At 39.3% G+C, this 13,424-nt stretch overlaps 1 protein-coding gene across 3 annotated transcripts in view; it reads right to left on the reverse strand.

Annotated features, from left to right (window-relative positions):
* ttyh2l (tweety homolog 2, like) overlaps positions 1-13,424 on the reverse strand; it is a 62,819-nt gene that overhangs the window by 28,716 nt on the left and 20,679 nt on the right. For all 3 annotated transcript variants that reach the window (XM_067423649.1, XM_067423657.1, XM_067423642.1), the window contains exon 3: positions 2,275-2,386. In XM_067423649.1, the coding sequence (XP_067279750.1) occupies positions 2,275-2,386 (112 nt within the window). The remainder of the gene's footprint in view (positions 1-2,274; positions 2,387-13,424) is intronic.

Below are 13,424 nucleotides of genomic sequence, written 5' to 3' on the forward strand. Positions count from 1 at the left end.
GTTTATGGACTATTGTATGCGACTAAACCTTAGCAGTAGCAAGCAAAACGGTTTTGCACATCAGACTGGTGTAACGTTATACATAGAACAACAATGGAGTAACGTTAGCGCATTAGAATAACGAAGCACGCGATCGTGTCGTTTACTGATGTTTACTCAAGCGACGGTAGCCAATAGCAGAGACATTTGAAGCAGTTTTACTCACCGTCTGCTTCCAAAGCAGGACCGAACCTTTATCGCTGGGACCGCTCCGTCAAAAACACACTTCTTTGGTATGATTTGGTGAAGTCCTGTGACAGTAGTGACCGTGGAGATCCACTTTGCGACATGACTGAAGTGATGTTGTGAAGCTTCCCGTCATTTCAGCGTTCAAATCGGTTCAAATGCAGCGCTGCCTTCCCGGAATGCACCAATAGGAATAAAGTGAAGCGCGGTGGGGACTATAACGACATAAGTGTTCACGGACGACTGGATCTGCACCTGAGAGCGTGTTTATAGGCGTGCATTTCCTCTCTCGCTCTAGTCACGTGCACGCGCACCCTACCAGGAGAAGAGCCCGTACGGCCCATACAAGGACCTTCCGCTCTATCGACGTCAAGCCGACCCACACTCGAAAAAAAACTCTCCGAAACTTGTGAGAAACCGGAAGGAGTATTTTTGACACAGAAATACTCCATCAAACGTCCAACATTAGTTTTTGAAACTTTGTCTATGTTTAGGATGGGAATCCAAGTCTTTAACAGTGTAAAAAGCTCAGTATGCATGAAACAGCATTTCACCCCCCCTTTAAGATTCATAAAGATTAGGATTTATAAGAGCATTAGAGTCACTGCCCTTGTGGAAGGTGTGGACACTGCATGAAATAAAGTTATAAGCATGCATAATGACAGTCGCGGCAGACATTTACTCACAGCGCAACAGCTATTTTCTGGCACGCAACCACTGGCAAGAGCCGTTTAAAAAGCTTGGCAGGTCTAAAAAAACTCCCTCCTCACTCTCCCAATCACTTCAACATTCATGAATTCAGTTGTGCAATCATGCTTGGCCTTCAGACGGGTCCTCTTTGCATTTCAATTTTAAAAGAGACTTCCACCAAAGCTGAAATTGGATTTATGCCATTTTAGTGAAGCCGACGGCTGTTTGTTGTTCTCACATTCCCAATGTTGTTTTAGTTACAGCAAACAGTGAAAAGTCTGTTCTAGACAGCTCATTTAGATATGACCGCCCAACCGTGAAGCAATGCATTACATGCGAGTGAGACACACTAGAAGAGAGTGCATGACGGCAGGAAGCTCTGGGAGGCAAAAGTATTAGAAGAACAGAGGTTGTCACCACAGGTAATGAACATCAGGGCTGTGTGAGGAGAAATGTTCTGCCAGCTCAGTTTACAGACTCAACCTGCCATATGGTGAATAACAAAGCCCTCACACCCCGAGATATGCTGCTGGAAACACTGCTTGTGAGTTGGTTTAAATAAAACATAGCTGTGAATTACAACTTAATCTGCACCAAATCCAACAAAGACTGGGATTAGTAGAAAAATACCACTTTTTTGGTCAAAATAAATAAATAAATAAACTTTTTTTTTAATTTAATTAATAATAAAATATAAAATACAATTAATTAGTTAAATTCATAATAAATTAATAATACAATAAAAATAATAATAAAACAATTTTTTAAAAATAGTAATAATAATACAAGTATTTGAGAAGTGGTCTGTGATAGTGGTTCAGTGATGGGTGTACACAATCACTCTATGATCAGCATCGACTAGACATTCTCAGCACTTCCGTGGATGTGTGAGTGAGTGGATACACAGATTTGTAATCCCCTTTAATGCAGATGAACAGATAATCCCATTCTCCTCTCAGTGCTTACTGCTTTCGCTTGCCTACACGGATGAATACACACACCAGATGGTTGTGTTTGCTTCTGGAGAGGTTTCTACAGTCTCAGAACTCAAACTTCTCAAAAAAGTGGAAGTTAAAATGGGGACAGACATTTTATGACTAAAGCTCGGTGGCAGGAGTGAAGCCTGCGCTTCTGCATGTATGCGTTTGTGTGTGTGTGTGTGTGGGGGGGGGTGCCACTCATCACATGATACAGTCATATTCCAGCAGCAGCGAAAAGCCCCTAAGGCTCCGGCTCTTAGTTTTTCAGCATGCACAGCAGACAAAATTCAGATTTCGTTTTAATCACAACATTCCTCAGGCTATTCCAATGAAATGAGACAACATGATGAGTGACAGGTGAAGGAAGTGAAACTCTTACCAGACTGCCAATGCCACCCAGTGTGTGATTGGCATTATAAATTGAGTAAGTCAACTGGTAAACTCCATCGTTGGTTTCGCTGTTTCCATAGAAACCTACGCCCACCGCTGAACTGTGAGAAAAACAAATCAATACAAATACAGTTTCATATCAATACAATTCTCTCATGTTGCTTCAAACCGTTTGTTGAATATTTGAGTTTTTTTTTTTTTACCACTATAATAGGGTAGGATGAGGGATCAAATCGTCCTTGATCTTATACGATAAAAGATTTTAGTGCAGCTTCCTCAAATAATCCTTCTCGTTTTAAAAAAAACAAAACCTTTTTTTATACAAACAGCTTGTTTGGACCGACTGCACACAACTTACTAGCACAGATGTCTGGGAGACCTATTTGGTGAAACAAGATAGATACTATCGTTCCTCAACACCAGAAGAGCTAACAATAAGACTAAAACGTGGTCAAATCTCAAAGATTGATTTAGTAGAAGTTATGGATTATTTTTATAATAATGTTTTATTAATCGCAGAGAGGGCAATAACAATAAGGCCTAAAACACACATAACAGATTTTAACTCAAACATGTCTAAACACATAAAAACAAAACCATATTAAAACACAGAAACCATATATACAAAAAATATGAATGAATCATATGCTTATTCTTATTCTCTGGTTTCAGTTATTCTGGTGATTCTACAAACCAGATTCAAAAAAAGTTGGGACACTGTACAAATTGTGAATAAAATCAGAATGCAATGATGAGGAAGTGTCACATTTCAATATTTTATTCAGAATGCAACACAGATGACATATCAAATGTTTAAACTGAGAAAATGTATAATTTTAAGGGGAAAAGAAGTTGATTTTAAATTTCATGGCATCGACACATCTCAAAAAAGTTGGGACAAGGCCACGTTTACCACTGTTTGGCATCCCCTCTTCTTTTTCTAACAGTCTGCAAACGTCTGGAGACTGAGGAGACAAGTTGCTCAAGTTTAGGAATAGGAATGTTGTCCCATTCTTGTCTAATACAGGCTTCTAGTTGCTCAACTGTCTTAGGTCTTCTTTGTCGCATCTTCCTCTTTATGATGCGACAAATGTTTTCTATGAGTGAAAGATCTGGATCTTATATGAGTTTTCCAATGGCACGATGGATTGTGTTCACCGACACAGTTTTCTTGTATTCCTGAGCCCATGTTGTGATTTCCATTACAGTAGCTCATTCCTGTATGTGATGCAGTGCCGTCTAAGGGCCTGAAGATCACGGGCATCCAGTATGGTTTTCCGGCCCTTACGCATAGAGATTGTTCCAGATTCTCTGGATCTTTGGATGATATTATGCGCTGTAGATGATGATAAATTCAAACTCTTTACAATTTTTCTCTGAGAAACTACTTTCTGATATCGCTCCACTATTTTTGGTGATCCTCTGCCCATCTTGACTTCTGAGAGACACTGCCACTCTGAGAGGCTCTTTTTATACACAATCATGTTGCCAATTGACCTAATAAGTTTCAAATGTATTAGCTCCAGCTGTTCCTTATATGTACATTTATCTTATCCGGCCTATGGTAATTTAAGTTTCTTAAGGACAAAGACACGCTACCATACAAATGTGTGGGGTCGATACATTATTATATACATTTTTTTATCTTATCCTCACCAAAGGCTGCATTTATTTGATCAAAAAATACAATAACAATATCAATATTATGAAATATTATTCTTTTATATTCTATTGTGAATAAAATATAAGTTTATGAGATTTGTTAATTATTAGATTCCTTTTTTATTCACATTTTGTACAGTGTCCCAACTTTTTTGGAATCGGGTTTGTATAATTCTCCACTATATCGTACAAAAATATTACAATATATTTAAAGAAGTACAACCAATAATGCCATAATGTATTACAGCAATTCAAATATGACTTTTTATGTATGTTTAACTTTTCCGGCCTATGGTAATTTAAGTTTCTTGAGGACAAAGACACGCTACCATACAAATGTGTGGGGTCGATACATTATCTTTTTTTTATCTTATCCTCACCAAAGGCTGCATTTATTTGATCAAAAAATACAATAACAATATAAATATTATAAAAAATATTATTAGAATAAAAATTAACTATTTTCTACTGTAATATAATTTAAAATGTATTTTTTTCCTGTGATGGTAAAGCTGTATTTTCAGCATAATTACTTTAGTCACATGATCCTTCAGAAATCATTCTAATTTGAGGATTTATTGTAAAATGTATTTATTGTAATAATTTATTTATATTATGCTTCATATTTTTTGTATAAACTGTGATACATTTTCTTGCAGGTTTATTTGAAGAATATAAAGTTTAAAAGAACAGAATTTTTGGAATAACATTATAAATGTATTTATTTACTGTCACTTTTGATCACATCCTTGCTGAACAAAAAATTTCTTTCAATAAAAAAAAAAGAGGTTTTTGAGAGATTCTCCTAGGGAAGTCTTCACGTTTGCTACCTTGTGTATTGAAACGGCCTTGTTTCTCAGAGTAGACCATTTCTAGGCCTTATTTTAGGACAAAAATTAAAGTCGCCCAATCACACCTGACACCATCTGCTACTGCATTAAACAGTGCACTCACCAGTACCAGTTTGACTACAAAATTCATCATTTTGACTCAATTGGTCTCAAGATGGCTTCTAATGTGAAATCTGAGTAAATATTTCAAAGCAGCCTCCAGAATTGTAGTCTACCTAATTAGACTGCTGTGCTGCATCATAACAGCCCAGCAACCAGTCTGCTCTTCTCCAGACAGCATCAGATCAGCTTCATTAGGCAACCTCATCAGAACCAGACTGTCAGGCATTAGAGCCGCTCAGTCCATCTCAGCAAGGGATCTAAACCCCCCATTCCTTATGTTAGCATAGCTATGTGAAACAAAGACATGATATTTCTCTGACATTTATGAGAACCTCTTTCTGTATCATCACATGTTCTATGATGGCTTCAGCAGAGAGGCTATTCTTCAGACTGACAAAAGCAAAAACAGTGCATTGGCAGTGGATCACACCAGAATGCTACATTGGTACGATTCATTGGATGTTTCAGCTTTTCTTATTAAATATTATGTTTTTATTGTTATCTGTCCATTTATCCATCCATCCATCTGTCTATCTGTCCATCCATCCATCCACCCGGCTATTTATCTGTCTGTCCATGAGTCCATCCATGTATCTGTCTGTCCGTCCGTCCATCCATCCATCGATCCTCCTCTGTCCGCCCATTCCTCCATCCATCCACCCATATAAACACCCATCTACCCACCAGTCTGTCTGTCTCTGTCCATCCATCCATCCATCCGTCCGTCCGTCCGTCCATCCATCCGGCTATCCATCTGTCATTCCATCCACCCATCTACCCACCCGTCTGTCTGTCTCTGTCCATCCATCCATCCATCCATCCATCCGTCCGTCCGGCTATCCATCTGTCATTCCATCCACCCATATAAACACCCACCCACCCGTTCGTCCATCTCTGTCCATCCATCCATCCACCCAGCTATTTATCTGTCTGTCCATGAATCCATCAATGCATCTGTCTGTCTGTCCGTCCATCCATCGTTCCGTCTCTATCCGCCCATTCCTCCATCCATCCATCCATGCATCTATCATTCCATCCACCCATATAAACACCCATCCACCCACCCGTCTGTCTGTCTCTGTCCGCCAATCCGCCCGTCCGTCCATCCGGCTATCCATCTGTCATTCCATCCACAGATATAAACACCCATCCACCCACCCTTCCTTCTGTCTCTGTCCATCCATCCGTCCACCAATCCGTCCACCCGGCTATTTATCTGTCATTCCATCCACCCATATAAACACCCATCCACCCACCCGTCCGTCTGTCTCTGACCATCCATCCACCCGGCTATGTATCTGTCTGTCCAAGAATCCATCCATGCATCTGTCTATCTGTCCGTCCGTCCATCCATCGTTCCGTCTCTATCTGCCCATTCCTCCATCCATCTACCCATCTGTCCTTCCATCCACCCATCTACCCACCTGTCTGTCTGTCTCTGTCCATCCATCCATCCGTCTGCCAATCCGTCCGTCTGTCCATCCGGCTATCCATCTGTCATTCCATCCACCCATATAAACACCCATCCACCCACCCGTCCTTCTGTCTCTGTCCATCTATCCATTCACTAATCCGTCCATCTGGCTATTTATCTGTCATTCCATCCACCCATATAAACACCCATCCACCCACCCGTCCTTCTGTCTCTGTCCATCTATCCGTTCACTAATCCGTCCATCCGGCTATTTATCTGTCATTCCATCCACCCATATAAACACCCATCCACCCACCCGTCTGTCTGTCTCTGACCATCCATCCACCCGGCTATGTATCTGTCTGTCCAAGAATCCATCCATGCATCTGTCTGTCCGTCCGTCCGTCCGTCCATCGTTCCGTCTCTATCTGCCCATTCCTCCATCCATGCATCTATCCATCTGTCCTTCCATCCACCCATCTACCCACCCGTCTGTCTCTGCCCATCCATCCATCTGTCCGCCAATCCGTCCGTCCGTCCATCCGGCTATCCATCTGTCATTCCATACACCCATAGACCCACCCGTCCTTCCGTCTCTGTCCATCCATCCGTCCGCCAATCCGTCCATTTGGCTATTTATCTGTCCGTCTATCCATCCATCCATCCGTCCGTCCGTCCATCCATCCATCCATCCATCCATCGAGTTTCTGTCCATGTATCTATCCATTTTTAACTTTGCATACCCATGCAGAGAGAACAATGGCTCCTCAGAAAAAATAATAATTAAATGTATAACACGTAACTGGCCCCAGAATTAATCTGCTGACATTTTTGGCACACATTCTGTGCTTATTTTAAGGGGGGTAAATTAAATTCTATGTCAGCACTAATGGTATTCATGGCATGATTTAATAATCATTGTGTTTTCTACCTCTAGTATGTTTCCACTGTCCATGCCATCACTGAGTGACTCTTAACCTAAAATGGTCTGGTTCACCAAAGGACATTGTTAACCACAGATCTGGTTTCAGCTGAAAAGCATGACTTTGGAACGCTGTGCAATGCGCATAATTACAATAAAGAAGTGATGTACAGCAAATTAAATAATGTATCTGTCCAGCTCTTTAACACATATATTATACATGATACCAGAACATAATACCAATATAGTAAACAGCATAAATATTTGTAGCAGTTTTATTTTTCCCTCCTCAAAGAATCGCATGGGCCTGAAAGGACTATTTTATCTTTGACAGTGACACCACTGTTCTAACCAACCTCATTCACTCACACACACACACACACACACACACACACATGTTTGTTTTTGTGAATTGTGGGGACATTCCATAGGCGTAATGTGTTTTATACTGTACAAACCGTATTGTCTATCCCCTTACACTGCCCCTACCCCTAAACCTACCCATCAAAGGAAACATTCTGCATTTTTACTTTTTCAAAAAAACTCCTCCTGTATGATTTATAAGCATTTTGAAAAGTGGGGACATGGGGTAATGTCCTGATATGTCACCATTTTCTGTAATACCTGTGTCATACACATGTTATTATACACATTTTTGTCCTGATATGTCACAAAAACAAGCACACACACACACACACACACACACACACACACACACACACACACACAAATAAAAACATCTTCAATGCAAATAGAAGAACCCCCTGTAAATATAAGAAATTCACAGTGGAGACTAAGCAGATGGCATACACTGTCCTGCTATAATAACTCATCAGCAGGATGTGTGTGTGTGTGTGTGTGTGTGTGTGTGTGTGTGTGTGTGTGTGTGTGTGTGGAGGCAGGTGGTCTGAGTGAGAATCCTGTCTCTGATTTCCCCTAAGCATGATGGATTCCAGGCTCTTTCCTTACATCATTACTACAACTCCCTCAGGCCAACAGCATTTCTGCTCCCATTAAGTGTGTGAGTGTGTTTGCCCAGCTCTCGCCCTCTGCCTCCAGCAAGCGTCTGAAATCACTGCTCATCTGGTTACATCTCACCTACAACCGGCATCTTTCCATTTCTTGAAGTGCCAAAAGCAAATAAGGTGCAAACTGGAAATATATGATTGGACACCGTGATCGATTAAACATGTGAAAGTGAAAAGACTCTTAAAGAAGTGGACCACAAAAACACTGCCTGTGCTGTTTTTAACATATTCATATTAAAGGGATAGTTCACCCTAAAATTAAAATTGAGTCATCATTTACTCGTCCTGGTGTTATTCTAATGCAGTATCCCGTTCTTTCTTTCTTTGTTTTTCGAAACCATAATGTCCAGCTTTGGCTCATCCATATAATGCCAGTGAATAGTGACCATCATCAAGCTTTTAAAAAAAAAGATTCAAGAGTATCACTTAATGGTCGGGTGTAATGTATTCTAAGTGTTCTGAGGTATTTGATGGGGTTTGGTAGCCTGACGTGGTTATCCTCAATTCTAGTCAGAATATGAGTCTGAAACTGCTCCATTGGGCTGTGATTATGGGGCGTGTTTCAACCCAACCAGGAAAGACCTCAATTGGATAGACCTACAACCAATCAGAGCAACGGAGCGACATCAACAGAGTTCAACTGCCCTGTTTTGCCAAGTCCGCGTTTTTTCCACTGGTTTTTTATGTCCGTGGGTTGAAGCGACTATTATGTGATATATAGACCCATGAGTGCGAATTTTAGCAGATAACCTTGCCGAAATAACACACATTTTACCCCCCAAACACCATTTTTCCCCGGAGAACCCCCCGAGAAGCTATTGTTTATGGCTATTAGTTATGGGTTTTGTTGTAAAAACTTGGCAACCCTGTCTGCACGCGTGCTGAAATCAGGCTGGAATACACGATCTTTGCCGGTGTTGTAAAAAATAACAATTTAATGATACACAGAGTACTTACCCAACATGATCATCATTTCTGAGAGAAATTGTGAAGGTGAATGGATATACAAACAAGCTCTCTGTTTAGGATTCGAACAAATATAATCCAAGCCCCTTTGATGACGTGATGATTACGTTACTGTTGATCATCTGTCTGTTATCGTCTAAAGCCCGTCCTGATGATTTCATTGGTCCGAACAGTTTCTGTTCGGGGATAATTACTCCTCTATGGAGCGAGGCGAGATCGAACTGCTCGACCTAAACATTTTGTGGGCGGGGCTGAGTTCGGCTGGCATCCAGGCTAGGGGTTTGGTGAAAAACGAACTGAAATTGTATGTGTTATTTAACGAAAATCCTGACCTTGGCCTTTTTCTAGTCTTCACAGACATCTGACTCGCCGAGGAAAAGCACACAAGGTGTAAAAAAATCAAGAATAATAAAAACAACATGAAATACAATGCCTAGAAATCACAAAAAAGTGATTCTCTCTGGTATCAGATGACAGTCAGAGTGACAGTTGACAGATGATGTGAACGCGATACCTTCTTGCTGCAACAAACACAATCTTCACCTCAGAAAAGAAACATATTGCATTTCATGTCATGTTTTACTAAGTCATGATTTCTCACAACTTTTTGTGTGCTTTTTCTGGGCAAGACAGAGTGAACTGCAGCGCTAATAGAGCCAATGGCCAAGGTCAGAATTTTCGTTTAATAATTCATTGAATTTTAGTTTTTTTCACCAAACCCTATCAGATTTTTTTCACAATGCTGCTCTTGGAGGCACAACAACACTACACATTTTCCAATCTTTCTAATCAAGTAGAGACTCAAAGACTGGAAATATATTGGTCAGATAAGGGAGACATTCAAACATAGGATTACATATCACCCCAAGACCACTTGAAATGTGACACATGTAACATTCTGTGATACTTTTGCATCTTTTTTTAAAGATTGATGCCATTCACTGCCATATACAGTATGTACTACAAGCACAAGAGCAAACATTTTTTAAATGTTCTCTGAAATAGAAAGAAGGGCTTACGGCATTAGAACAGCACCAGGGTGAGTAAATAATGACTTTTAATTTTAGGGTGAAATAACTCAATACAAAAATCAATCCAGCACATACAGATACCATCAGCGAATAAAACACATTTACACCTTTTTATATTTACAAAAGGCTGGTTTTGCAACCGTACCATTAAGGTAATAAAGGTAAACGATTATGACTTAATGTGGGAAACTGCTTGACATCTTATTAATATACAAAAACTGTTGTCCACAAAATCTCTTAAAATATCAGGTCATTTGACCGTTTTATGAAAAGGCAAGGTAGGTTCAGGTTGCAAAATGTCATGTGGTGCAACTTCCCAAAAATTTTATCTTATTTATTCAAAAACATTTTCGAAATTAATAATAAGATGCGTACATTCGCTTTCAAACAGGTAAGAAAAACTTTGTTTTTTATTTTATGGTATTAGCAAATTATAATTATTTTTATTTTTGCAAACGTTATAAAAGTTCTCTCAAAATCATGAAACTGCAATGAACACAAAGAGTACACTTCTAAAAGTGTTTCAAGATTTATTCTTGATCATGGACACTCATCTGTCATTGAGAGTAAACTTTATTGACAGTTCACGACATACTGGGCAACACTTTACAATAAGATCTCATTAATTAACACTAACTAATACATTAAAGGGATATAGTTCACCCAAAAATGACAATGACTCCATGATTTACTCACCCTCAAGTCATTCTAGGAGTAAATGCCATTCTTTTTTCAGACGAATAAAAGTTGAGTTATATTAAAAAAGTCCATTAAAATGCATCTGTGCATCAAATAACGTACTTCACACGGCTCCGGGAGGTTAATAAATGCCTAGAAGTGAACTGATGCGTTTGTGTAAGAAAAAATATCCATATTTAAAACTTTATAAAGTAACGACTTCTGTATGCAGTTTATGGGAAAAGTGTTGAAAGTGCCTCTGCAGTTCAAAGGCTTACACTACAGGTACACTCGTCAGACGCATCTTGAACTCCAAGAAGGCACTTTCAACAGTTTTCCACGGACGACGATCGGCCAGAACTTTCATTCAAAAAGTTTAAAATATGTATTTTTTTTTTTTACACGAACACAACGATTTGCTTCAGAAGGCCTTTATTAACCTCCCAGAGCCGTGTGGGGCACATTATTTGACCGACAGATTCATTTTTATGGATTTCAAAAACAGACAATCCCTGCCATTATAAAGCTAGGAGTAGCCAGGACTTTTTTTAATATAAATCAACATTTATTTGTCTGAAAGTCATAGACACCTGACTTGAGGATGAGTAAATCATGAGCTAATTTTAATTTATGAGTGAACTAAACCTTTAACTAACATAAACTAATTGTAAGCAATACATTTTTAAAAACATGCTTTAATCATTGTTAATGTTAGTTAATAAAAAAAATTAAAAATGCTAGTTCACATAGCATTAATGTTAACAGATGCAACTTTTAATTGTAATAATTAATCTGTAAAATGTAAATTAACATCAACTAAGATTAATAAATGCTAGTGTTTATGTTAACTAATAAAGACAAAGAAACCCTTATTGTAAAGAGTTACCACAACCTGTAATATTTTTTAATTTCCTCCCTTTTTCCCTTTAATAGATCGAAATAAATAACAGTGAGCACTAATATGACAGCTAGAGGCTGGTGATCCTCCTCTAAGCCGCAGGAGCACTTATCCATCGCTTCAGTAAACACTTATTTGCTCCCGCTGAGCATTGATAGAGCGATGCAGCATAAGATGCAGTCTAAACGCTTAATATGTCCAAATGTGCAAATGAGAGACAGACCGTATCTATAAGCTGCAGCGTCAGATGCTTGTCCGGAGCTGGATAAGTATTAGAGTGTCAGTTTCTGCTGAAATGACCCACTGCGGCTTGAATCTTCACCCATCAGCCATCTCTGCAGGGCTTTAATGGGGTCAGCGCTGTCATTAGAGCTCAGGGCACGGCTAACTGAAAAGAACATTTGTTTATGATTAGCAAAAATTGAGATAAACTGGAAAACTGTGGAGTACGGGGGAAAGGGGCTAATGTTATTATGTAAATGTGAAGGAAACATTGCTAAAGGAGAGAACTCGCTTCTGATGTGCATGGCAATGGTATTCACTAACTACATCCAAGTGTTTTATAAGGAACGGAAGCACTGAAAATGAAAACTTTTCCCGTTTGGTTTAAAAATGGTAATATAATGGAATTAAAGAGCGACTTAAAGCTGATTAGATAATCCAATAAGGACCACTGGCCACCCGACAAAAACACAAATGAGTTAAACAGCTGCATTATTGAGTTAAGGTCTCAGTATAATAGTGCCTTAGCTTACGTGCTCTGCTGTGGTACATCACCTCTTGTTTTTAATATCTTTGCATTACAGTGCACCTTCACGGGTCCCCATACACACATAGCAATGTAACGTATGTGTCCAAAATCCGCACGAGAGGTCAACTGGTAAAGGTTTTTTCAAAGATTTACTTGAGGTATATCTCACCCAAGAATAAATTTCACCTTCTGAGGCCATATACAAGAATTTAGTCTGAAAAATAGATTAAAAATAATCAGGTTTATTACGGTCATTAGAAAATGACCATATAAATAACACCCACACAAGTGATGCTAATCTGCGATATGTAAACAGAAAGAGGAAGGTGATGTCATGTAGTGGAGGAGGAATGAGAAAACCGAGCTTGCAACATGATGCCTACACTAAACCCTTACTCAGACTCTAATTCTAGACCATAAAAAAAGATACAGAATTAGCAAATCACACTGAACATGTTTGCTATTAAATACACGTTTACAAACAAGTTTAAAAAGATTTAAGAACTCTTAACTTGGGGGTCATATTTTTAAAAACTGTCGCTGTATCCGAATATGCCTACTTCCATACTATATAGTAGGGGTTGGCGATATGACCAAAATCTTATCACAATAGGAATCATTTTACTTTACAATAAGGCATATACACCGATCAGGCATAGCATTATGACCATTACATTAGCATTGTGTTAGTCCCACTTTTGCTATCAAAACAGCCCCGACCCGTCAAGCCATGGACTCCAATAGACCCCTGAAGTTGTGCTGTGGTATCTGGTACCAAGATATTAGCAGCAGATCCTTTAAGTCCTGTAAGTTGTGAGGTGGGGCCCCCATGGATT

Source organism: Pseudorasbora parva, chromosome 2, assembly GCF_024679245.1.
Source record: "Pseudorasbora parva isolate DD20220531a chromosome 2, ASM2467924v1, whole genome shotgun sequence".
NCBI classification, from domain to species: domain Eukaryota; kingdom Metazoa; phylum Chordata; class Actinopteri; order Cypriniformes; family Gobionidae; genus Pseudorasbora; species Pseudorasbora parva.